Here is a 25,666-nt window from a genome sequence, read left to right as displayed (position 1 = left end):
CTACGTTCATTCTCCGTGCTTGCCACGAGTTTGATTTTTTTTTTAACTCGGGAGAGCTCTTGGAATGAACTCGTACAGTGGGACAGGGCCATTAGATAGAGCTCTTGGGACGAGTAGAATCAAGGGATATGGGGAGAAGGCAGGAACGGGGTACTGATTGGGGATGATCAGCCATGATCACATTGAATGGCGGTCGGTGCTGGCTCGAAGGGCCGAATGGCCTACTCCTGCACCTAGTGTCTATGTATCTATGTAAACCAGAAAGATATTGCACATTACACAAGTGTAAACAGTCATAATCTGATTAATAGCACCAAAGTGATAAGTGATAACCAAGAATTAATATTTTAAAAATCATAAATCAAAACATTTCTCTTGCCTTCATTCTGAATTTGAACACGTTATTGCACAATGTTGTCATCATTTCATCTGCAGAATTATTAAATTTTTAATAACTGGTCGAGCTGCTGCCTCACAGGCCCGGGTTCGATCCTGACTAGGGGGTGCTGTCTGTGGAGTTTGCACGCTGCCCCTGCGACTGTGTGGGTTTTCTTCAGGTGTACGGGTTTCCTCCCACACTCCAAAGACGTGCGGGTTTGCAGGTTGATTGGTTTGGTGTCAATGTAAATGGTCCCTGTTGTGTGTAGGATGGCGTTAGTACGCGGGGATCGCTGGTCGGCCTGGACTCGGTGGGCCGAATGGGCCTGTTTCTGCACTAAACTAAAACCCACACAGTATTGCAAATTTAATTTCTTGTTGCCTGCAAAGTGAACAATTCAAAGTGAACACTCTGTCGGTGACAAGTAACCGTTAACTCCGGGCAATCTCAGCTGCTCTCGAGGATCGAGAGATAAGCCAGCAGTGTGAGAAGTACAGTTAAACTCGTTAAAATAAACCCTGCACTTTGCTGCCGTTCCTGAGGAACAAGGTGGATTGCTCACAGTTCCACTGGTCGGAGGATCGACATGCAATTTCTGCATGGAACGGGGATTGGCTTGCAGGGTTTGTGGCAATCATCGTGCCTTGTCTCCCCGTCTGGAAGCTCAGCTCCCCACCCTCTGCCAGGCTGGAAGAGGGTTGGGGGAAACAGGGCTTGCGTTTCACTCATAGGTCACTGAAAGCACACAGTTGGATGTTCCTCTGCTCGTAGTACTTGAGCAGCTTGGGTGCCTGGAGGGTCTCGAGTTCGTGGAAGCGATCGGCGGAGAGCGAGAAGCCGTCGGGCCCTTGCCCACATCCGCCTTCCTCTGGGAAGCTGGAGTATCCGGGATGGACCATCAGCTCCATGGTCAATATCGTGTCCTCTGGCCTGCGGGCAGTGGCGGCGGGGAAGATCTCCAACAGGCGATGCTGCTTAGCGTGTCTCGTTGCGATGGCGTTCTCGATGGTGGCCTGGATGGTTGACACCGACATGTTTCTCCCCATGGTGGTCAGGCCAATGTAGACATCAGGCCACCTGTTAGATGTGAGTAAAACACAGCTCTCAATATGGTCAAATGGAAGGCAGAACTCCTAAGATGTGTAGGTCTAAGATGATGGTGTCTTATACATGGAAACATCTATCGGGCGGCACGGTGGATCAGCGGTAGAGTTGCTGCCTCACAGCGCCAGGGACCTGTGTTCGATCCTGACTACGGGTGCTGTCTGTGTGGAGTTTGTATGTTCTCCACGTGACCTGCGTGGGTTTTCTCCGGGATCTCCGGTTTCCTCCCACACCCCAAAGACGTACAGGTTTGTAGGTTAATGGGCTCGGTGTAAATGTAGATTGTCTCTAGACACGAAAAGCTGGAGTAACTCAGCGGGTGAGGCAGCTTCTCTGGAGAGAAGGAACGGGCGACGTTTCGGGTGGAGACCCTTCTTCAGACTCATGTCAGGGGAAGGGGTGGGAAAAAGGGTAGAATGTAGGCAGAGACAGTAAGACTAGTGGGAGAACTGGGAAAGGGAAAGGGATGGAGAGAGAGGGAAAGCAAGGGCTATCAGAACTTAGAGAAGTCAATGTTCATACCGCTGGGGTGGAAACTACCCAAGTGAAATATGAGATGGTGTTCCTCCAATTTGCGCTGGGCCCCACTCTGACAATGGAGGAGGCCCAGGACAGGAAGGTCAGATTGAGAATGGGAGGGGGAGTTGAAGTGCTGAGCCACCGAGAGATCAGTTTGGTTAAGACGCTATTGAGGGAGTGCAGCGTAGGTTTACAAGGTTAATTCCCGGGATGGCGGGACTGTCGTATGCTGAGAGAATGGAGCAGCTGGGCTTGTACACTCTGGAGTTTAGAAGGATGAGAGGATATCTTATTGAAACATATAAGATTGTTAAGGACTTGGACACACTAGAGGCAGGAAACATGTTCCCGATGTTGGGGGAGTCCAGAACCAGGGGCCACAGTTTAAGAATAAGGAGTAATGCCACTTAGGAAACCTGAACGGTAACCTCTGGAGACTTTGCGCCCCACCCAAGGTTTCCATGCGGTTCCCGGAGGTTGCAGGTAGTGGAAGCAGGTAGGGAGACTGACAAAAACCTCCGGGAACCGCACGGAAACCTTGGGTGGGGCGCAAAGTCTCCAGAGGTTTCCGTTCAGGTTTCCTAAGTGGGACAGGGGCATTTAGAACGGAGACGAGGAAACACTTTTTCTCACAGAGAGTGGTGAGTCTGTGGAATTCTCTGCCTCAGAGGGTGGTGGAGGCCGATTCTCTGGATGCCTTCAAGAGAGAGGTAGATAGGGCTCTTAAAAATAGCAGTCAGGGGATATGGAGAGAAGGCAGGAATGGGGTACTGATTGGGGATGATCAGCCATGATCACATTGAATGGCGGTGCTGGCTCGAAGGGCTGAATGGCCTACTCCTGCACCTATTGTCTATTGTCTATTGACATGTTGGCCGGTGTGGGCAAGTTGGGCCGAAGGGCCCATTTCCACGCTGTATCACGCCATGACTCGTTGCGTTCTTGTTGCTTACCTAATCCCGTGCCGCTGAAAGACATCGATGGAATTGAACGCATCTTTTTCGACCTGCAGGTAGAAGTCCATCAGCTGCTGAGTGATGCGGTTGCAGCGGTGTAGGCCAGGCTCGACGGGGATGCGGGTGTACACGATGCCATAATCTGACAGCACTTGGGCAAAGACGTCTCGGATACCTGCAGCCCACACAGTACAACACTTGATCCAACACTAACCTCCGGGTATCTGTGGCTTTCCTCCCACATCCCAAAGACGTGCGGGGCTGGCAGGCTGATGAGCCTAAACTCAAAACGCAATGTGTAATCTTGGATCCTTCCTCAAACTGCGTGTAGTGGCGGGGAGAAGGCTGGTGGACAGGTCAATCTCTCTGGTGACCTGGTAGTGGGGGCAGGACATAGCCTGGCAAGTTGAGTTTCCAGATAAAGCATGGAAACAGGCCCTTCGGCCCACCGTGTCCACACTAGCACTATCCTACACACTGGGACAATTTACAGAAGCCAATTAACCTACAAACCCGCACGTCTTTGGAAAACGTGGGAGGAAACCGGATCACCCGGAGAAAACCCACGCGGTCATGGGGAGAACGTGCAAACTCCGTACAGACAGCACCCGTAGACAATAGGTGCAGGAGTAGGCCATTCGGCCCTTCGAGCCAGCACCGCCATTCAATGTGATCATGGCTGATTAATCCACGATCAATACCCTGTCCTGCCCCCACTACCAGAGAGGTTGACCTGTCTACCAGCCTTCTCCCCACCACTACACTCAGTTTGGGGAAATATCCAAGCTTGTACTCGCTAGAATTTAGAAGATTGAGGGGGGGGGATCTTATAGAAACTTACAAAATTCTTAAGGGGTTGGACAGGCTAGATGCAGGAAGATTATTCCCGATGTTGGGGAAGTCCAGAACAAGGGGTCACAGTTTAAGGATAAGGGGGACCGAGATGAGGAAAACATTTTTCACACAGAGAGTGGTGAATCTGTGGAATTCTCTGCCACAGAAGATAGTTGAGGCCACACAGTTCATTGGCTATATTTAAGAGGGAGTTAGATGTGGCCCTTGTGGCTAAAGGGATCAGGGGGTATGGAGAGAAGGCAGGTACAGGATACTGAGTTGGATGATCAGCCATGATCATATTGAATGGCCGTGCAGGCTCGAAGGGCCGAATGGCCTCTACTCCTGCACCTATTTTCTATGTTTCTATGTTCCTGCCCATATCCCCTATTTTAAGAGCCTTGGTCAGGATTGAACCTGGGTCTCTGACGCTGTGAGGCAGCAACTTCTGCAGATGGGATACAGTAAGGTGTGCAGTGAGCAGCTCGTTAATGATTCTAATTACCACTGTGGTGGAATGTTAATCGACCGCAGATCTATTTGTGGTTTTGATCGATTGATAAGATCTGACAGCAGTGCTGGGGAACGGGGAGTTTAACTTGGAAATACATGTGCTGTACAGCATGTCCTGCACCAATGTGGTTCGCACCTCACTGAACAGCAAATGTCTCTAAAGCTGACCATTGTTTGGTTTCTGGGGAAACAAACACACCTTGGTTAGTTGTTAATGGCCTCTATCCTGGCCACAGTTTCTCATTTCTAGACTGAAGGAACTGCAGATGCTGGAATCTTGTGTAGGACACAAAGTGCTGGAGTAACTCAGCGGGTCAGGCAGCACCTATGCAGAATACAGTCAGGTGACAATAGACAATAGACAATAGGTGCAGGAGTAGGCCCTTTGGCCCTTCGAGCCAGCACCGCCATTCAATACGATCATTGCTGATCATCCACAATCAGTACCCCGTTCCTGCCTTCTCCCCTGACTCCACTATCTTTAAGACCCCCATCTAGCTCTCTCTTGAAAGCGTCCAGAGAACCGGCCTCCACCGCCCTCTGAGTCAGAGAATTCCACAGACTCACAACTCTGTGAGAAAAAGTGTTTCCTCGTCTCCGATCTAAATGGCTTACCCCTTATTCTTAAACTGTGGCCCCTGGTTCTGGAACCTTGAAACAGGCCCTTCGGCCCACCGGGTCCGTGCCGACCAGCGATCCCCGCACACTAACGCTATCCTATACACCCTAGAGACAATTTACATTTATGCCAAGCCAATTAACCTACAAACCTGTACGTCTTTGGAGTGTGAGAGGTAAACTGAGATCCTGGGAAAAAACCCACGCAGGTCACGGGGAGAGAACGTGCAAACTCCGTACAGACAGCGCCCGTGGTTAGGATCGAACCCGGATCTCTGTCGCTGTGAGGCAGCAATTCTACCGCTCGTTATCTGTACTTTGGTAAGCGGGAGGGGCCGGGCAAGTTCTCTTACCTGGTAACACGTGGACGTGTTGATGTCCATCCATATGATGGGGCAGGTGGCCGGTCAGTTCACAGAACAGGTCGACTTGTTGCCTCAGCTCCTTATCTATCTAGCAAGCAGAGACAAAGAACAGACTGCGTGAGACTGCTTGTCCCAGCTCGATCGAGGAGCTGTCCACAAGGACGAGAGAGGAAGGAACCGCAGACGCTGGTTTACATCGAAGATAGACACAAAAAGCTGGAGAGGCGGGTCTGGCAGCGTCTCTGGAGAAAAGGAATAGGCGACGTTCCGGGTCGAGACCCAAGTTTGGTGAATGATCAAGAGGGTGCACGGTGGCGCAGCGATAGAGCGCCGGACACCCATGTCCGATACTGACTATGGTGCTGTCTTTGTGGAGTTTACAGGTTCTCCGTGTGACCGGGTGCTCCAGTGTCCTCCCACATTTCAGGGCAGGCCAGGACAGGACAATGGGCCTTTCTGACCAAGTTAAGAACTTGGCCACATTTATAACAACTCAGACTTCAATCATGAGAATTGGCACCAAAACAAGGCGACCATTGTACACACAAGCACACTATTCCTATACACGTGTACTTCACTGTGATTGTGTTTACGTTCACTCATATTTTTTACTGAACTGTGTGCGATAAAGGAATCTCACTGTACTTCAGTCACTGTGCAGTTTCTGTTTCACTGGCTATTTTCAATAAGGTCAGAACTTGGTGGACTGAGCTACAGGGAGAGGTTGGGCGGGCTAGGACTGTTGGAGGCTGAGGGGTGATCTTCGGGAGGTGTATGAAATCATGAGGGGAATGGAGAGGTTGAAGGCAGAGTCTTTTACTCAGGGTAGTGGAATCAAAAGCAACAGAACACAGGGTTTAGGTGAGAGGAACAAGATTTAATAAGGTGGTGGGTGCATGGAGCGAGCTGCCGGAGGAGGTAGTGGAGGCAGGTTCGATCGCAACATTTAAAAAACATATCGGACTAGTTCGTGGATAAGATGGTTTAGATGGAGTCCTTCCAGTCTGAAGAGTCTTGACCCGAAACGTCACCCATCCTGTTTAGAGTCATAGAGTGATACAGTGTGGAAACAGGCCCTTCGGCCCAACTCGCCCACATGTCCCTGCTACACTAGTCCCACCTGCCTGTGCTTGATCCTTACCCCTCCAAACCTGTCCTATCCATGTACCAGCCTAACTGTTTATTAAATGATTGGATAGTCCCAGCCTCAACTACCTCCTCTGCAAGCTTGTTCCATACACCCACCTCCCTTTGTGTGAAAAAGTTACCCCTCGGATTCCTATTAAATCTTTTCCCCTTCACCTTGAACCTATGTCCTCTGGTCCTCGATTCCCCTACTCTGGGCAAGAGACTCTGTGCATCTACCCGATCAATTCCTCTCATGATTTTATACACCTCTATAAGATCACCCCTCATCCTCCTGCGCTCCAAGGAATAGAGACCCAACCTGCTCAACCTCTCCCTGTAGCTCACACCCTCTAGTCCTGGCAACATCCTTGTAAATCTTTTCTGAACCCTTTCAAGCTTGACAACATCTTTCCTATAACATGGTACCCAGAACTGAACACAATATTCTAAATGCGGTCTCACCAACGTCTTATACAACTGCAACATGACCTCCCAACTTCTATACTCAATACTCTGACTGATGAAGGCCAAAGTGCCAAAATCCTTTTTGACCACCTTATCCACCTGCGACTCGACCTTCAAGGAACCATGCACCTGTACTCCTAGATCCCTCTGCTCTACAACACTACCCAGAGGCCTAGCATTTACTGTGTAGGTCCTGACCTTGTTCGACGTCACAAAATGCAGCACCTCACACTTCTCTGTATTAAATTCCATCAACCATTCCTCCGCCTACCTGGCCAATCGATCCAGATCCTGCTGCAATCTTTCACAACCATCTTCACTATCTACAAAACCACTCCCTTTTATTTTCTCCAGAGATGCTGCCTGACCCGTTGAGTTACTCCAGCACTTTGTGTCTATCTTAGGTTTCGAGGGATATGGGCAAAACGCAGGCAGGTTGGACTAGTGCAGATGGGCAAGTTGGGCCGAAGGACCTTCCACACTGTGTGACTACGATTTTGAGCCAATATTTTTAATCTCCATCTATGCACTTCCCCCATCAGCAAGCTAAATGTGTTATCAGTGATAGCGTTACTCTTGTGTTCCGTTAACTTTATCAACCACGAGGGTTCAACATTCTCCACGTGCAAGATTATTTCTGGTGGAATATTTACGTTTCCAGTTGCCGATAGCAATTTTTTTCAACTCTGCCCTCTTCACTTTCTCCTTGAAAGGAAAACATAGAAGGCAGATATCCTAATGCAACACCTCTTAAGCATGTAGTGAGGGCAAACCAATAATAAATGCTATCAATATTATTCACATATAAACTTTGGATAAGGAATCACACAAGAGGCTATTTGGACCCCAGGCCTGTTCTTTGAAAGACCATTTCATTAATTCCCCACAGCCCGGTGGCACAGCGGTAGAGTTGCTGCCTTAGTCCTGGAGTTTCAATCCCGACTACGGGCGCTGTCTGTACGGAGTTTGCACGTTCTCCCCGTGACCTGCGCGGGTTTCCTCCAGGATCTTCGCTTTCCTCCCACACTCCAAAGACGTACAGGTATGTAGGTTAATTGGCTTGGTTTAAATGTAAAATTGTCCCTAGTGTGTGTAGGATAGTGTTAATGTCGACGCGGACTCAGTGGGACGAAGGGCCTGTTTCAGCGCAGTTTCTCTACATTAAACTAGAGAGTTTCCTGTGGAAAGTCACTGCTAAACTTGCTCCGTTATAAGAAATGTTCTATTTTCAACTTTGGTCAATTATCTTAAATCAGTGCCTGGAGCTTGGAAAGGTGAACAACACACAAGCAGCTATAATGTTTAGTGTGTGTGTGTGTGTGTTCCAGGACAAATTTCTTAGAGTAACATTAAAACAACCATTCTCCACCTTTTCAATTGCTTTTTAAAATACATATTGTACAATGTATTATTAGAATTGATCACGTTTTTTTTTACAGTCTACTTTAGTTTAGAGATACAGCGCGGAAACAGGCACTTTGGTTCACCGAGTCAGCTCCGACCTGCGACCCCCGCACACTAGCACTATCCTACACACACTAGGGTCAATCTACAGATGCCAATTCACCTACAAGCCTGTACGTCTTTGGAATGTGGGAGGAAACCGGAAAACACCCGGAGTAAACCCACGCAGGTCACAGGGAGAACGTGCAAACTCCACACAGAGAGCATCCGCCATGCCGTCTATTGGACCGGCAAAATGGATAAGCCGGAAAGGTGTAGGAAGGAACTGCAGATGCTGGTTTAAACCGAAGATGGACACGAAATAATGGGAGTAACTCAGCGGGACGGTCAGACTGAAGAAAGGTCTCGACCCGAAACGTCACCCATTCTTTCTCTCCAGAGACGCTGCCCGTCCCGCTGAGTTACTCCAGCATTTTGTGTCCATCTTCGGTGTAACCCAGCATCTGCAGTTCCTTCCAACACAACGCTATTTTGCTCTCATTTGTTAAGCATGCGGTGTTGGTCGTTCACACCACCTATTCTGGTAGGAGTAGACACGTCATGTTGATAGAGTTATGCAAGATGATCAAGGGATAATGAATGATGTGTACAAAGGGATGTGACAGCATGGCAACAAGCAGGCTGACACCCTGACAGATTATAATGTTGGGTTAGTTCCAGTGGTGCAGGGTGCGGTGACAGTCGCAGGGTTGGGACATCATGTTGCAGCACTCTATGACGTTGGTGAGACCACACCACGAACACTGAATACATTTGCCAGAGCCTGAGGCTTTTGTTTAGAGATACAAAGGACATTTATTATCACATACACCAATTGGTGAAGTGAAACTTGACTTGCCATTGCAGCACACGAATAAAGATAAGACGCAACATTAAAGAATTTAACAATAAACATAAATACAGCGCGGAAACAGGCCCTTCGACCCACCAAGTCCGCACCGACCAGCGATCCCTGCACACTAACACTATCCTACACACACACACACACTAGGGACAGTTTACAATTAAACCAAGCCAATTAACCTACAAAACTGTACGTCTCGAGTGTGGGAGGAGACCGGAGCTCCCGGAGAAAACCCGCGCAGGTCACGGGGAGAACGTGCAAACTCCGTACAGACAGTGCCCGTAGTCAGGATGGAACCCGGGTCTCTGGCGCTGAGAGGCAGCAACTCTACCTGCTGCGCCACCGTGCCGCCACGTGGTTATTGTCACCGGCACCGAAATACAGCGAGAAGCTTTCGCTTGTGTGCGATCCTGGACGGCACGGGGTGGAGCAGCGGTAGAGTTGCTGCCTCACAGCGCCAGAGACCCGGGTGCGATCCTGACTACGGGTGCTGTCTGTACGGAGCTTGTAAGGTGAGAGGGGAAGTGTTTTTTTCTACCCAGCGTGTGATGGGTGCCTGGAACACATCGCCAGGGGTGGTGGTGGAGGCAGGGACGATAATGAATAGACGGATGGAAGGGAATAGAGGGATAAGGATTACGTTCAGGCAGACGAGATTGGTTTAACTTGGCATCATGACCAGCACAGACATTGTGGGCTGAAGGGCCCGTTCTTGTGCTGTACAGTAAGTTTATCTAATACATAGAAAATAGGTGCAGGAGGAGGCCAATCGGCCCTTCGAGCCAGCACCGCCATTCATTGTGATCATGGCTGATCATCCCCTATCAATAACCCGTGCCTGCCTTCTCCCCATATCCCTTGACTCCACTAGCCCCTGGAGCTCTATCTAACTCCCTCTTAAATCCATCCAGTGACTTGCCTCCACTGCCCTCTGTGGCAGGGAATTCCACAAATTCACAACTCTCTGGGTGAAAAATTGATTTTTCAACATCAATTGTGAATTACTATCTGCAGTCGTGTTTTACAGTGGATATATTATAAAATGTTGCAGAGTTGCTGTTAAACACTGCGGACTCCATGGGCACCAAACCACCTACCTCAGCTAGGTTGATGTGTCCACTCTCCAGTACTTCCCTAATTCCCATTTTTCCATGGAAGAACCCATCCTTGTTGACCAGGGTGGAGCCCACTCGGAGTTGCTCACAGACCGGTAAACCCTCGGACAGGTTGGCGTGGAGGCCAAGCGGAACCTTGTTTCTGTTCGAGAGAGAAAAATAACTATATATTACAGCGCCACACACAAATAAATGGTGGATCATACTCCTCATACGTCATTCAAAGCCAAACCAGTTCAGAAATACAGCCTGGAAACAGACCCTTCGGCCCACCCAGTCCATGCCAACCATCATCAGTCGGAGGAGGACTGGCCAAATTTTGTGCCTTCCGCCACAGTGATGAATGCCGTGGTGGATGTTTGTGTTCAATTCTTATTGTGTTCTTTTTCACTGTACCGCAGGATGGGAAAGCCTGGTAAGTGATAGGTGGATACAGGCAAGGAGGGTTTTTGATAGGGAGATGGTTGGGCAAAGGCCAGAGATGACAAAAAGACAAAAGATGTGAGATGAGGAAAGACGGATTCCTACACATTGGTGAGAACAAGCCGAGGTCGGTGACTGTTTGGCCAAACACTTGCTCTTGCTCCACTGAGGCCTGCTGGATCTCCCACTTGCCAAACCCCTCCCATTCCCACACGGACCTTTCAGTCCTGGCCCTCCTCCACTGCCAGAGAGAGACCACACACACAAAACTGGAGGAACAGCACCTCATATTCTGCTTGGGCAGCTCATAGCTCAACGGTATTAACGTTGAAACGTGGCCTATCCATGTTCTCTTGAGATGCTGCCTGACGCGCTGAGTTACTCCAGCAATCCGTTTAGCTTCAGTTTTAGTTTAGAGAGATGGAGTACAAACAGTCCCTCCACCCACCGAGTCCGCACCGACCAGCGATCACCCCGTAGTTATCCCAGTTTCATATACAACACACGAGGGGCAATTTACAGAAGCAGTCTGAAGAAGGGTCCCCACCCGAAACGTCATTCATCATTTTTCTCCAGTGATGCTGCCTGACCCGCTGAGTTACTCCAGCAATTTGGGTCTATCCTTGGTATAAACCCCAGCATCTACAGTTCTTCGCTCCCACTACTGATCCACAAACCCGCACGTCTTTGGCGATGGGGGAGGAAGCCGGAGCACCCGGGGAAAACCCACGCGGGTCACGGGGAGAAGGTACAAACTCCGCAATGACAGCGCCCATAGTCGGGATCGAACCCCGTCTCTGGCGCTGTGATGGAGTAATTGTACCGCTGCACCACCGTGCCGCCCAGCCAAGACAATATGCTCCTAATAATAATAATGGATGGGATTTATATAGCGCTTTTCTAATACTCAAGGCACTTTACATCGCATTATTCATTCACTCCTCAGTCCCACTCGGTGGTGGTAAGCTACTTCTGTAGCCACAGCTGCCCTGGGGCAGACTGACGGAAGCGTGGCTGCCAATCTGCGCCTACGGCCCCTCCGACCACCACCAATCACTCACACACATTCACACACAGGCAAAGGTGGGTGAAGTGTCTTGCCCAAGGACACAACGACAGTATGCACTCCAAGCGGGATTCGAACCGGCCACCTTCCGGTCGCCAGCCGAACACTTAGCCCATTGTGCCATCTGTCGTCCTCCTGCATTGCAGAAAGGTTGAACCAGGGATGGGGAACCTGCGGCCTTAAGGCTGCATGCGGCCTTCGAGGCCATTAAGTGCGGCCTTTTGAATGAATCCAAATTTTGTAGAACAAATCCTTTTATTTTTATTAATATGTTTTTGTTCATCTTTTGTCATTTTTATTTTAATCTTAAAATTTAATGTATTTAAAATACCAAAGAAGATTATTTCGAAATGATCCTCCCCAACTGACGGCCACAAATAAAACATTAGTAAGTCATGAGGGCTATTTTAACAAAATAATGCACATTTTGAAGTATATCTAATTGAAGTTGCTTGGATGCGACCTTATTAGATTACAGCTAACTTGATGCGGCATTCAAACATGAAAAGGCCCCCCACCCCTGGGTTAAACCCACCTGGTAGTCATTGCAGCAGCTTCCTTGGCAGCGCTCCCGTTCACCAGCAAGGATGCGTTGGAGATGGCCTTGGCTTTGAAGCATTCCATTATACCGCGATTCCTCCTTCGGCAGTAACCAAAGTCATCACCGGTCACTACTAACCTCACTCTGGGCTGAGGCATCCTCACACATCAGGACTGAAGGTGGAACAGAAGAGAAGGCAAGGTCATGCTTGAAGTCAGTGACAAATGCAAATATAGGTTTAGGCTTATTGTTGCCGCGTACCGTGCATCGAGGCGCAGTGGAAAGCTTCATTTTTGCATGCTACCCAAACAGATCAAATACGCAGATACACAAAAACGCTGGGGAAACTCAGTGGGTGAGGCAGCATCTATGGAGCGAAGGAAAAAGGCGACGTTTCGGGTCGAGATCCTTCGCTTCATAGACACTGCCTCACCCGCTGAGTTTCTCCAGCATTTGTGTCTACCTTCAATTTTCCAGTGTCTGCACTTCCTTCTTAAACAGATACACAGATACAATCAGTTCACACTCCAGTACAATGGAACGAGCAAAGGGGAAGATACAGAGTGCGGGGGGTATAGTTCTCAGCATTGTAGCGCACCAGTTCCACAGACAAAGTCCGATGTCCGCAATGGGGTAGAGGTGAATCGGACAGTACCCTAGCTTATGGAAGGGCCGTTCAGAAACCTGATAACAGAGGGGAAGAAGCTGTACAAGGTCTTGGTGAGACCACACCTGGAGTATTGCGTACAGTTTTGGTTTCCTAATCTGAGGAAAGACATTCTTGCCATAGAGGGAGTACAGAGAAGGTTCACCAGACTGATTCCTGGGATGTCAGGACTTTCATATGAAGAAAGACTGGATAGACTCGGCTTGTACTCGCTAGAATTTAGAAGATTGAGGGGGGATCTTATAGAAACTTACAAAATTCTTAAGGGGTTGGACAGGCTAGATGCAGGAAGATTGTTCCCGATGTTGGTGAAGTCCAGAACAAGGGGTCACGGTTTAAGGATAAGGGGGAAATCTTTTAGGACCGAGATGAGGAAAACGTTTTTCACACAGAGAGTGGTGAATCTGTGGAATTCTCTGCCACAGAGGGTAGTTGAGGCCACAGTTCATTGGCTATATTTAAGAGGGAGTTAGATGTGGCCCTTGTGGCTAAAGGGGTCAGGGGGTGTGGAGAGAAGGCAGGTACAGGATACTGAGTTGGATGATCAGCCATGATCATATTGAATGGCGGTGCAGGCTCGAAGGGCCGAATGGCCTACTCCTGCACCTATTGTCTATGTTTCTATGTCAAGCTTCTGTACTATCTGCCGGACGGGAGCGGAGAGAGGGGGGGAAATGACCGGGGTTGGGTTGTGGCCAATAACAGAACGTAGACAACCTGCTGCTCGATTCACTCCACAAGACAGGAGCAGAACGTGCAATCTCCACAAAGACAGCAAGCACCCGGGTTTGGATTGTGGGCCGAATGGCCTGTTCCTGTCCTGCACTTTTCTACATTCATCCTGACCTCAGGTGCTGTCTGTGTTGAAGTTTGCATATTCTTCCCTGCGGGATTCCTCCGGGTGCTCCGGTTTCCTCCCACATCCCAAAGACGCGCGGGTTTGCAGGAGCAGTTTGCATGTCGGAAATTCGGCGGTCGGATATATATTTAAATAAAATCTGAAACCAACCAATGTCAATGCAAAGTAGATGCAAAGCAGTGGAAAGTGCAGAATACAGCTCTCAGCATTGTAACGTATCAGTTCCTTATACATAGCCCAGGGTCCTCAACCTTCTACTTTGAGATTGTAACTCCTGATTCTAAACACTCAAGCTTGGGAAAACATCATCTACCTTGTCAAGTCCCATAAAAGGTTTGTAGCTATCAATGAGATTCCCTCTCATTATAGTCATTGAATGCCAGAGCCAGGTGTTCAGGAGTAGAATTAAGCCATTCGGCCCATCAAGTCTGCTTCGCCCTTCAATCATGGCTGGTCTATCTCGCCCTCATTCACTGACGTTTAGAAGGATGAGCGGATATCTTATAGAAACATATAAAATCATAAAAGGACTGGACAAGCTAGATGCAGGAAAAAAGTCCAGGCGAGTCCAGAACCAGGGGCCACAGTCTTAGCATAAAGGGGAGGTCATTTAAGACTGAGGTGAGAAAAAAACGTTTTCACCCAGAGAGTTGTGAATTTATGGAATTCCCTGCCACAGAAGGCAGTGGAGGCCAAGTCATTGGATGGATTTAAGAGAGAGTTAGATTAGATAGAGCTCTAGGGGCTAGTGGAGTCAAGCGATATGGGGAGAAGGCAGGCACGGGTTATTGATAGGGGACGATCAGCCATGATCACAATGAATGGCGGTGCTGGCTCGAAGGGCCGAATGGCCTCCTCCTGCACCTATTTTCTATGTTTCATAACCCCATTCTCCTGCCTTCTCCCCATAACCCCCGACACCCGCGCTAATCAAGAATCTATCTATCTCTGCCTTCAAAATATCCAATGACTTGGCCTCCACGACCTTCTATGGCAAAGAATTCCACAGATTCACCACCCTCTGACTAGAGTCATGGAGCATGGCCCACATCCCTCTAAATCTGTCCGATCCATATACCTATCTAAATGTTTCTTAAAGGTTGCGATAGTCCCTGCCTCAACTACCTCCTCCGGCAGCTCGTTCCATACACCCACCACCCTTTGTGTGAAAAAGTTACCTCTCAGATTCCTATTAAATCGTTCCCCCTTCACCTTAAACCTGTGTCCTCTGGTCCTCAAATCCTTGATGCCATTATCCTAGACTTATAATTTTCCAAATTTGAAGCGACGTGCATTTAATTTTTAACCGGTATAAATGTTTGAAGCAAGAGTTGCATTTCTGTAGCACCTTACACGTCCCTCTCTTATGTATTTCAACATAGTTACATCCAATAAAGTAACTTTTATGATGTTGGAAATGTTGCAACTAGGTTTTATCTGGCTCAACTCCATGGTCTGATAACAGCCCGGTGATGTTTCATCAGTTCATAAGCGATAGGAGCAGAATTAGGCCATTCGGCCCACTCAGTCTACTCTGCCATTCAATCATGGCTGATCTATCTTTCCAACTTAACCCCATTCTCCTGCCTTCTCCCCATATCCCCTGATACCCGTACTGATCAAGAATCTATCTATCCCTGCCTTAAATATATCCATTGTTATATTTACCATCTCACCATCTTTGCCTCCACAGCCTTCTGTAGCAATGAATTCCACACTTTCACCTCCATCTGACTAAATAAATTCCTCCTCATCTCCTTCCTAAAGGAACATCCTTTAATTCTGAGGCTGTGACCTCTGGTCCTAGACTCTCCCACTAGTGGAAACATCCTCTCCACATCCACTCTATCCAGGCAATGTTTTAATGGCAATTTTTTCAGGCCCTTCCTCATCCACTCTCTACACATTAGGGACAATTTACAGAGGGCCAATTAACCTACAAACCCTCAGGTCTTTGGGAGTCATCGTGATACAGCATGGAAGCAGGCCCTTCAGCCCAACTAGCTCACACCGACCAGCATGTTCCACCTACACTAGTCCCACCTGCCTGTGTTTGGCCCATATCCCTCCAAACCCGGCCTATTCATGCACTATCTAATTGTTTCTTAAATGTCGGGATAGTCCCAGCCTCAACTGCCTCCTCTGGCAGCTTGTTCCATACACCCACCACCCTTTGTGTGGATAGGTTACCTCCTCAGATTCCTATTAAATCTTTTCCCCCCTCACCTTCAACCTATGTCCACTGGTTCTCGATTCCCCTACTCTGGGCAAGAAACTCTGTGCGTCTACCCGATCTACTCTTCGAAGTGGGATGTGGGGGGAAACCTGAGCACGCTGAGGAAGTCCACACGGTCACAGGGAGGACGTACATAAGAGAGGGACATAAAAGGTGCTACAGAAATGCAAACTTGCCAATATTATTTATTATATTAGACAATGGGTGCAGGAGTAGGCCATTCGGCCGTTCGCTCCATAGATGCTGCCTCACCTTCTGAGTTTCCCCAGCACTGAGCCAGCACCGCCATCCCCAATCAGTACCCCGTTCCTGCCCTCTCCCCATATCCCCTGACTCCGCTATCTTCAAGAGCCCTATCTAACTCTCTCTTGGAAGTATCCAGAGAACCTGCCTCCACCGCCCTCTGAGGTAGAGAATTCCACAAACCCATTATTTCATACCCCATTATTTATTCCCGTACGCCTTGCCCTATTGTATTTTTTTTTAATATTAATTTTATTAGAAGCAATTGTACAAGGAGAAAGTAATCGACATAATAATTATACAACTTTGGTACTGCTTCAATTTTAACATTTTATAGACTAATCACTAAATCGGAAAAAAGGAAAAAAGGGGAAGAAGAAAGGAAATAGAAAAGAAAGAATTTCGAAAAAGACACGAAAAAGAAAAGTGAAAAACCCCAGAACTAATGAAGAAGTGAAAGAAGCGGAGATATATCCCACTGCCCTTCCCTACGCCCGCTCACCCGACCCTAGCGTCAGTCGGTTTTGAGTTTGTGTTCAACCATTCAATGAAAGGAGACCATATTTTGGAAAATTGATCTGGTTTGTCAGTCAAGACAAGCCTTATTTTTTCTAGATGTAGATGTGCCTTGTGCTCATTTCTGTGATCCACATCTTCACTGCGGGGACTGTTGTCTTTTTCCAGAATTTAAATATACGTTTTTTTCGCAGTTATTAAACCGTAGTCAAGGAAGCGTCTTTGAGATATCGTTACCTTGCCCTACTGTGACGTTACAGTTTTGCCTCACCACTTGCTTGTATTATCTCCACCCAAGCCGGTTCTATATCCTGCTCTCTGTGCACACACCATCCCTTCCCTGTAGCTCTTTTAACGAGCTCATTAACTAACAGAGCCACTCCTCCCCCTATCTCTGATCAGTCTGACTTTTCTAGAGGTCACTCACTCACTCACCGTTCAACGTTCAGGTCCCCATCTGTCCCCATCTCGAGCGGCTGCCAAATCTACTTTGGTTGTCGTCATACAGCGTGGAAACAGGACCCCTTCGGCCCAACTTGCCCACACTGACCAACATGCCAACAGAACGGAGATGAGGAAACACTTTTTCTCACAGAGAGTTGTGAGTCTGTGGAATTCTCTGCCTCAGAGGGCAGTGGAGGCAGGTTCTCTGGATGCTTTCAAGAGAGAGCTCTTAAAAATAGCGGAGTCAGGGGATATGGGGAGAAGGCAGGAACGGGGTACTGATTGGGGATGACCAGCCATGATCACATTGAATGGCGGTGCTGGTTCGAAGGGCCGAATGGCCTACTCCTGCTCCTATTGTCTATTGCCCCATCTACACTAGTCCCACCTGCCTGCGTATATGGCCTCGAACCCTAACCTATCCATGTACCCGTCTAAAAATGTCTCAAATGTTGTGATAGTCCCAGCCTCAACTACCTCATCCGGCAGCTCGTTCCGTACACCAACCACTCTCAGTGTAAAGAAGCTGCCCCTCAGAATCTTATAGAACCAAAGAAGGTTCTCAGTTCCTTTTTGATTATAATATTATATTCACTCACTCGCTTGTAGGAAAGAGTAACCATGAAGGGAGAAATAATCTCATGGAACACAGAACAAAGCGTACAGCACACAAAAGGCTATTTTAAGAGCCACTAAATATATCGTTAAAGAGTTTTATCCTGGTGTAATATTTTCTTTGATTAGTTAAATCTCTAGTTTAGTTCATGAATGCAGCATAGAGGATGGGCCTTAGGACCTACTGAGTCCACGTGGATCATCGATCACACGAAGGTTCTGTGTTGTCCACTCTGTACACAGTTGAGGGTAATTTAAAGAGACCAATTAATCTACATTGGTGCAGGGACAGGCCCTTCGGCCCAAAGATCATACAGCGGGGCTAGATAGTTCACACCAAAGATCATGGAGCGGACGGCATGACCAAAGATCATAGATTGGAGCGGAGACGGAAGCCGGTTACGGAAATGGTGCTGAAGATTACCCATGACCTACTACGGCTTTTTCAACGAGTGGACTATCTTGCTCCGCTCAATGACCTTTGCTTCGGTCCACAATGTCCATGCCGTACACAATGCCAAGACCAACTCTTATCTGCCTACTCTGGGACCTTGCTTGTGGGTAGATAAGTTGCAAAGATCTTCGGCAATCTCCTTTCTTGTCTCTCAATTCCTCACCTTGAGGATTTACCCACCTTAAAAGCCCCTGTCCCACTGTACGAGTTCATTCAAGGGTTCTCCCGAGTTTGCCCCTGATTCGAACTCGGAGATTTACGGTAATGGCTGCTCGTAGGTACTCGGGGCTCTCGTGGACATTATTCAACATGTTGGAAAAAAACCTGCCGTTAGCGTTACGAGCCGCTAAGAGACGTCCCCGAGCTCCGACGTACCCGCTGCGTACATTCTACGTGCTTCCACGAGTTTGATTTTTTTTTTAAACTCAGGAGAGCTCTTGAACGAACTCGTACAGTGGGACAGGGCTTTAATGCTCTTCAAGAGCCCAACACCCCCTCCCTTTTTGATCTCAAACTGCCCTTGCATGTTAGGAAGCAGTGCTGAACTGTTATCTACCTCATTGGTGACCCTCGGGCTATCTTTGATCGGACATTATTGGCTTTACCTTGCACTAAAAATGTTATTCCCTTATCTCGTATCTGTACACTGTAAATGACTTGATTGTAATCACGTATTGTCCTTCTGCTGACTGGTTAGCACGCAACAAAAGCTTTTCGCTGTACTTCAGTACACGTGGCAATAAACTGAAGTAACTTCCACAGCGATTTCACTGTCCTCCATGTTAGTACCTCACCTACATCCTCTGACTCCCCACCGTTATCCCCGAGCGGTCCTACCATCTCCCTGGTTACACTCTTGTTTTTAAATGTAGGTATACAAAGCCTTGGCATTTTCTGCAATCTAACTCACCAAAGAGATTCACGAAATGCTGGAGTCACACATTGGCAGCATCTCTGGAGAGAAGGAATGGTCGTAAGGTGATAGGAGTAACCTTAGGCCATTCGGCCCATCAGGTCTACTCCGCCATTCAATCATGGCTGATCTATCTCTCCCTCCTAACCCCATTCTGCCTTCTCCCCATAACATCTGACACCCGCACTAATCAAGAATCTGTCTGTCTCTGCCTTAAAAATATCCACTGACTTGGCCTCCACAGCCGTCTGTGGCAAAGAATTCCACAGATTCACCACCCTCTGACTAAAGAAATTTCCCCTCATCTCCTTCCTAAAAGAACGTCCTTTAATTCTGAGGCCTAGACTCTCCCACGAGTGGAAACATCTTCTCCACATCCACTCTATCCGAGCCTTTTACTATTCTGTACGTTTCAATGAGGTCCCCCCCCCCCCTCAATCTTATAAACTCCAGCGAGTACAGGCCCAGTGCCGACAAACACTCATCCATAGGTTAACCCACTCATTTCCTGGGATCGTTCTTGTAAACCTCCTCTGGACCCTCAACCAGAGCCAGCACATCCTTCCTCAGATATGGTGCTCAAAATTGCTCACGTTTCTTTGTTCTTTATGTGGGACGTTTCGGGTCGAGGCCCTTCTTCGGGGGAAAGGGGAACGAGGGATATGAACGATGGTGTCGAGAGATGTATAGGAAGAGGAATGAAAGATATGCAAGAAAAGTAACAATGTTTGAAGGAAGCTGTCCTTTATTGGCTGCGGGCTGGATGAGAAACGAATTGTATAGACAATGAGGGTAGACAAAAAAGTTGGAGAAACTCAGCGGGTGAGGCAGCATCTATGGAGCGAAGGAATAGGCGACGTTTCGGGTCGAGACCCTTCCGGGTCTCGACCCGAAACGTCACCTATTCCTTCGTTCCATAGATGCTGCCTCACCCGCTGTGTTTAACCTGCATTTTTGTCTACCTTTGATATCTGCAATTCTTTCTTAAGGGCCTGCCCCACTTGGGTGTCATTTACGCGACATTTACACAACATAATTTTCGTGGTGCGCGCGTGGTGAGGCGTGGTGGCGTAGGCAGTGATGAGCGGTCCCAGTATTTTGGGATTCACAAAATCTTCGTGCGCCACCTGCGTGACGCGCAAATGACGCCCGTGTGGGACAGGCCCTTTAAACGTACAATGAGACCTACCAGGATGCCAGTGAAACTAATACAATGACAGAGAGAAAGGAGGTGCAAGGGTTACTTGAAGTTAGAGAAATCAAAATTATTACCGCTGGGGTGCGAGCTGCCCAAGCGGAATATGAGATGCTGTTCCTCCAATTTGCGCTGGGCCTCACTCTGACAGTGGAGGAGGCCCCAGGACAGAAAGGTCAGCATCAAAGATATCTCATGGCCCCTTCTAATCGCCCACTCAAGTTCCTTCTTACTTGCTAAATGGGAAGGAACCGGGTGGCACCGTCAGTGATGGCAGCCTCGCCAACGGTCTGTCTGTCTATTCGTCTTTTTTGTTATTTTTTATTTAGTTAAGTTTTAAAAAGTTTGTATTAATGTTCTCTGGTTTGTTTATGTGGGGGGTGGGGGTGGGGGAAACTTGTTTTCAATCCCTTACCCTGCCGGAGTTGCGATTGTTTTCCGGATCGTATCTCCGGTCGCTCTGCAGCCTAACATCGTGGAGCTGGCGGCCTCGCTCGAGACTGACTCTGAGCCCCACCGTGGGGCCGTGGACTTACCATCGGAGCCTGCGACCCCTTGCCTGGGATCGACGCTACAACCTCAATTTCAACATCGAGGAGCTCGCAGTGTCGGGTAGAGATTGATGGCGGGAAGCTCCAAAGTCGCAAGAGGTTTGACCAGCCCCGACCCGGGGTCCGATCGCCCGGCGCGGGTGGAGCTGAGATTCCCCCGACACGGGAGCTTGATCGCCCCGTCAACGGAAGCCTCGAGGCCCCCGACCACGGGAGAGCAAAGAAGGGAAGAGATTGAAATTTTTTTCGCCTTCCATCACAGTGAGGAATGTGGAGGGGTCACTGTGGTGGATGTTTATGTTAAAATTATATTTTGTGTGTTTTGTTGCTTTTTAATGGTGTGACTGTACGGCAAATCAAATTCCTCGTATGTTGCAAAACACACTTGGCTAATAAAGTATGAATCTGATTATGATATTCCTCAAAGGCTGTCGATTGATTTTAACTTCTTTACTTCCTTTTTCCTTCTAACCAAGTTCACCACCACTTTGGTCAGTTCCTAGAAGTACCAATTCTTTCTCCACCCCAGCAAATTAAACATTGCAATACAATGTAATGGACTACGTCATTGACGTTTTGCTCTAGGGTAAACTAACAATCAACCTGAGCAACAATGAGATTGCCAGCTGGGGCGGCACCTTGTTAGAGTTGCTGCCTCACAGAGCCAGGGACTGAAGTTCAAAGATGTCCTTCTGCAGTTGTACAGAGCCCTAGGGAGACCACACCTGGAGTATTGTGTGCAGTTTTGGTCCCCTAATTTGAGGAAGGACATTCTTGCTATTCAGGGAGTGCAGCGTAGGTTTACAAGGCTAATTTCCGGGATAGCGGGACTGTCATATGCTGAGAGAATGGAGCGGCTGGGCTTGTACACTCTGGAGTTTAGAAGGATGATAGGGTATCTCATTGAAACATATAAGATTGTTAAGGGCTTGGACACACTCGAGGCAGGAATCAAGTTCCCAATATTGGGGGAGTCCAGAACCAGGGGCCACAGTTTAAGAATAAGGAGTAAGCCATTTAGAACGGAGACGAGGAAACACTTTTTCTCACAGAGAGTTGTGAGTTTGTGGAATTCTCTGCCTCAGAGGGCGGTGGAGGCAGGTTCTCTGGATGCTTTCAAGGGAGAGCTAGAAAGGGCTCGTAAAGATAGTGGAGTCAGGGGATATGGGGAGAAGGCAGGAGCGGGGTACTGATTGGGGATGATCAGCCATGATCACTGAATGGCTCGAAGTGCTGAATGGCCTACTCCTGCACCTATTGTCTATTAAAAGTGGAAGGGGGGGGGGGGGGGATTCAAAGTGGGGAGAGACCAGGAGAGGGGAGAGAGGAGATGGGGAAGGGATCTGGAGTGGGGGGGGGGGGGTGATATCCAGGGTGGGTGATTAACAGGAAGGGATCTGCTTGCCAAAGTAGTGGGGAAAGAGCAGGGCACTCAAAATTCCAGACCCCTGCGTCTCCCTTCAACGCTGCTGTATGACAGGGGGTCGTTTGGATAGCAGAGAGGGGGGGGGGGGGGGGGGGGGATGGGGAAACGAGACGAGTTGTAATCCTGGAGTTTGCTAAATAAACTTATCTGGGGATGCAAGGAACTGCAGATGTTCTAATCTTAAAACAAAGCACAAAGTGATGGAGAAACTCAGCGGGTCGGGCAGCATCTGTGGATGGGAGGGAGGGGGGGGGGGGTTGAAACAGGGTTCATTTCGGGTCGGGACTCTCCTTCAGGCTCATTGAATCAGTGGCTGCAACGTCGCCTGCCTGACCCTCTGAGTTCCCCCAGCACTCTGTGCTCTAAATACACAATGTCCACCTTCCTGGAATCGAACAAGGAATGGAGGTGGAAGGGAAACCTCGAGATGGAACTTTTTTTTAAAAACAGCCACGTTGCCCTGCCGGACAATTTCACTTTCCTCACATCTGAAACTTGATGCATATTACATTTCAGCATTAAACTGTATCCAATTTCTTCTTTAAGAATGGAGAGACAGGATATGTATATGTCTGTGTGTGTCTGCCTGCCGCTATCCGCGTGTATGTGTGTGTCTGCCTGCGTGTGTGTGTGTGTTTGTCTGCCTGTGTGTGTGTGTCTGTGTCTGCCTGCCTGCCTGTGTGTGTGTGTGTGTGTGTGTGTGTGTGTTTGTCTGCCTGTGTGTGTGTGTATGTGTCTGCCTGCCTGCCTGTGTGTGTGTGTGTGTGTGTTTGTCTGCCTGTGTGTGTGTCTGTGTGTGTGGGTGTCTGCCTCTGTGTGTCTGTGTGTGCTTCTGTGTGTGTGTGCGTATGTGTGTGTCTGCCTCTGTGTGTGTGTGTGTGTGTCTGCTTCTGTGTGTGTGTCTGCCTCTGTGTGTCTGTGTGTGTGTGTGTGTGCGCTTCTGTGTGTGTGTGTGTCTGTGTGCGCTTCTGTGTGTGTGTGTGCTTCTGTGTGTGTGTGTGTTTCTGTGTGTGTGTGCGTGTGTGTGTGTCTGCCTCTGTGTGTGTGTGTCTGCTTCTGTGTGTGTGTGTATCTGCTGTGTGTGTGTGTCTGCTTCTGTGTGTGTGTGTGTGTGTGTGTGCTTCTGTGTGTGTGTGTGTGTGTGTGTGTGTGTGTCTGCTTCTGTGTGTGTGTCCAGAAAATGTGAGCATCGCTTTTTCAGCACAACCTTGTTCAAACACACAGCCACGGCAACTTTCTACTTGAATGATACCTTGAACCGAATGTACCTGCTCGTTCAAGGCTCCCGATTCCCCAGTCCCGCGGTGAATAGTGCGGAGAGCTCACTTCCACACCGGCCCAAAGATTGCCCCGATCTTGGCTGCTCCTTTAAGCGCGTCCCTCTGGCGATACGCCGCACCTCAGGAGGATGTTACGTCCTTGAGAGAGTGAGAGAGACAGAGAGAGGAAGAGAGAGAGAGAGAGAGTGAGAGAGACAGAGAGAGGAAGAGAGAGAGAGACAGACGCAGAATGAAAAGCGGTACAGCGCCTGTGGGAGATCTCCTGCCAGTTGCATCTCGATTAATCCCTTCACAACAGACCATTGAGGCGTTGCACTTCCGTACAACCAGCTCACCAGGAAGTGTCGATCCCCTCTCTCGTTCTTTCTCTCCCTCCCCCTTTCCCCCTCTCTATCCCTCCCTCTCTCCCTGTCTCTCTCTCTCTCCCTGTCTCCTCTTCTTTCTCCCCCTCCCCTCTCTCTCCCCCTCCTCTCTCTCTCCCCCTCCTATTTCTCTCCCCCTTCCTTTCTCTCTCCCTTTCTCTGTCTCCCTTTCTCTCTCTTCCCTCCCCTCTCTCTCCCCCTCCCCTCTCCCTCCCCCTCCCCTCTCCCTCCCCTCTCTCTCCTCCTCCCTTTCTTTCTCCCCCCTTTATCTTTCCCTCCCTCTCTCTCCCTCTCCCCCTTTCTCTATCTCCCTCCCTTTCTCTCTCCCTGTCTCTGTCTCCCTTTCTCTCTCTTTCCCTCCCCTCTCTCTCTCCCTCCCCTCTCTCTCCTTTCTTTCTCCCCCCTTTATCTTTCCCTCCCTCTCCCCCTCCCTTTCTCTCTCCCCCTCCCTTTCTCTCTCCCTTTCTCTGTCTCCCTTTCTCTCCTCCCCCTCCCCTTCTCTCCCTTCCCTCCCCCTCTCTTCCTCTCCCCTTTTCCCTCTCCCCTTTTCCCTCTCCCTCCCCCCTCTCTCTCTGCAACGTCCTCATACACACACACACACACTCTCTATGTTTTCCTCCCCTCTGCCTTATTGCAACCAAGGTCATCTGCCGTAGGGCCAGGAGGCGTTGAGTTCTGTGCAAAGATCTATAAGATCTTTGGTTCTGTGCACAGCAGACGAGGAGGAGGAGGAGATGGTGGTGCAGCTGGTGCAGCTGAGTTTAGAGGCACCGCTCGCTGCAAAACCTCCTGAAAAACAAGATGAACACAATGAACAAGAAGAAGACCAGGCGCAAGTGGCAGATGCTGGAATCTTGAGCAAAACACAAGCTGAGGGAGGAAACTCGGGCAGCTGAGATAATAAATATTGATTCAGTAAATATGAAAAATAAACGCTTCGAATCTCAACATGATGACAGCAAGAGATTGTATTTCTGCCTGGCCCCCGCTGATCACACACAATTAAAAGGGCAGTGTGTGGTCCGAATGGCACAGGAAATAAATGCCTTTGGAGGTTTGTTAAGGAGTAGCAGATGCAGTGGATTCGGTAGCAGGGATGGTCCAACCCAAAACAGTCGATGTGTGTGGTAGCTCAAGTACAGAACATAGAGCAGTACAGCACAGGAACAGGCCCTTCGGCCCACAATGTCTGTGCTGAACATGATGCCAGGTTAGAGTCTGAAGTAGGCTCTTGACCGGAGAGGTCCCTGCATCTTGTGTCTATCTTCGGTGTAAACCAGCATCTGCAGTTCCTTCCTACACATACAGTTTAGTTTAGAGATACAGCATGGAAACAGGCCCTTCGGCCCACCGAGTCCACGCCGACCAGCGATCCCCGCACATTGACACTATCCCACACACACACTAGGGACAATTTACACTTATACCAAGCCGATTAACCTACAAAATCGTATGCCTTTGTAGTGTGGGAGGAAACCGAAGATCTTGGAGAAAACCCACGCAGGTCATGGGGAGAACGTACAAACTCCGTACAGACAGCGCCCGTAGTCGGGATCGAACCCGGGACCCAG

At 48.9% G+C, this 25,666-nt stretch overlaps 1 protein-coding gene across 1 annotated transcript; it reads right to left on the bottom strand.

Annotated features, from left to right (window-relative positions):
- Window positions 1-642: 642 nt before the first annotated feature.
- ydjc (YdjC chitooligosaccharide deacetylase homolog) lies at window positions 643-24,082 on the bottom strand. Its single transcript, XM_033043820.1, has 6 exons — window positions 23,722-24,082; window positions 12,329-12,507; window positions 10,287-10,446; window positions 5,277-5,376; window positions 2,956-3,133; window positions 643-1,456 (listed from the first exon to the last, which is right to left on the bottom strand). Exons 2-6 carry the CDS (start codon window positions 12,490-12,492, stop codon window positions 1,105-1,107), a joined length of 954 nt encoding a protein of 317 aa, XP_032899711.1. The 5' UTR covers window positions 12,493-12,507; window positions 23,722-24,082; the 3' UTR covers window positions 643-1,104.
- Between the last annotated feature and the right edge of the window lie 1,584 nt (window positions 24,083-25,666).

Source organism: Amblyraja radiata, chromosome 25 (assembly GCF_010909765.2).
Source record: "Amblyraja radiata isolate CabotCenter1 chromosome 25, sAmbRad1.1.pri, whole genome shotgun sequence".
Lineage (NCBI taxonomy): Eukaryota > Metazoa > Chordata > Chondrichthyes > Rajiformes > Rajidae > Amblyraja > Amblyraja radiata.
This window is presented reverse-complemented; position numbering and strand designations above follow the sequence as displayed.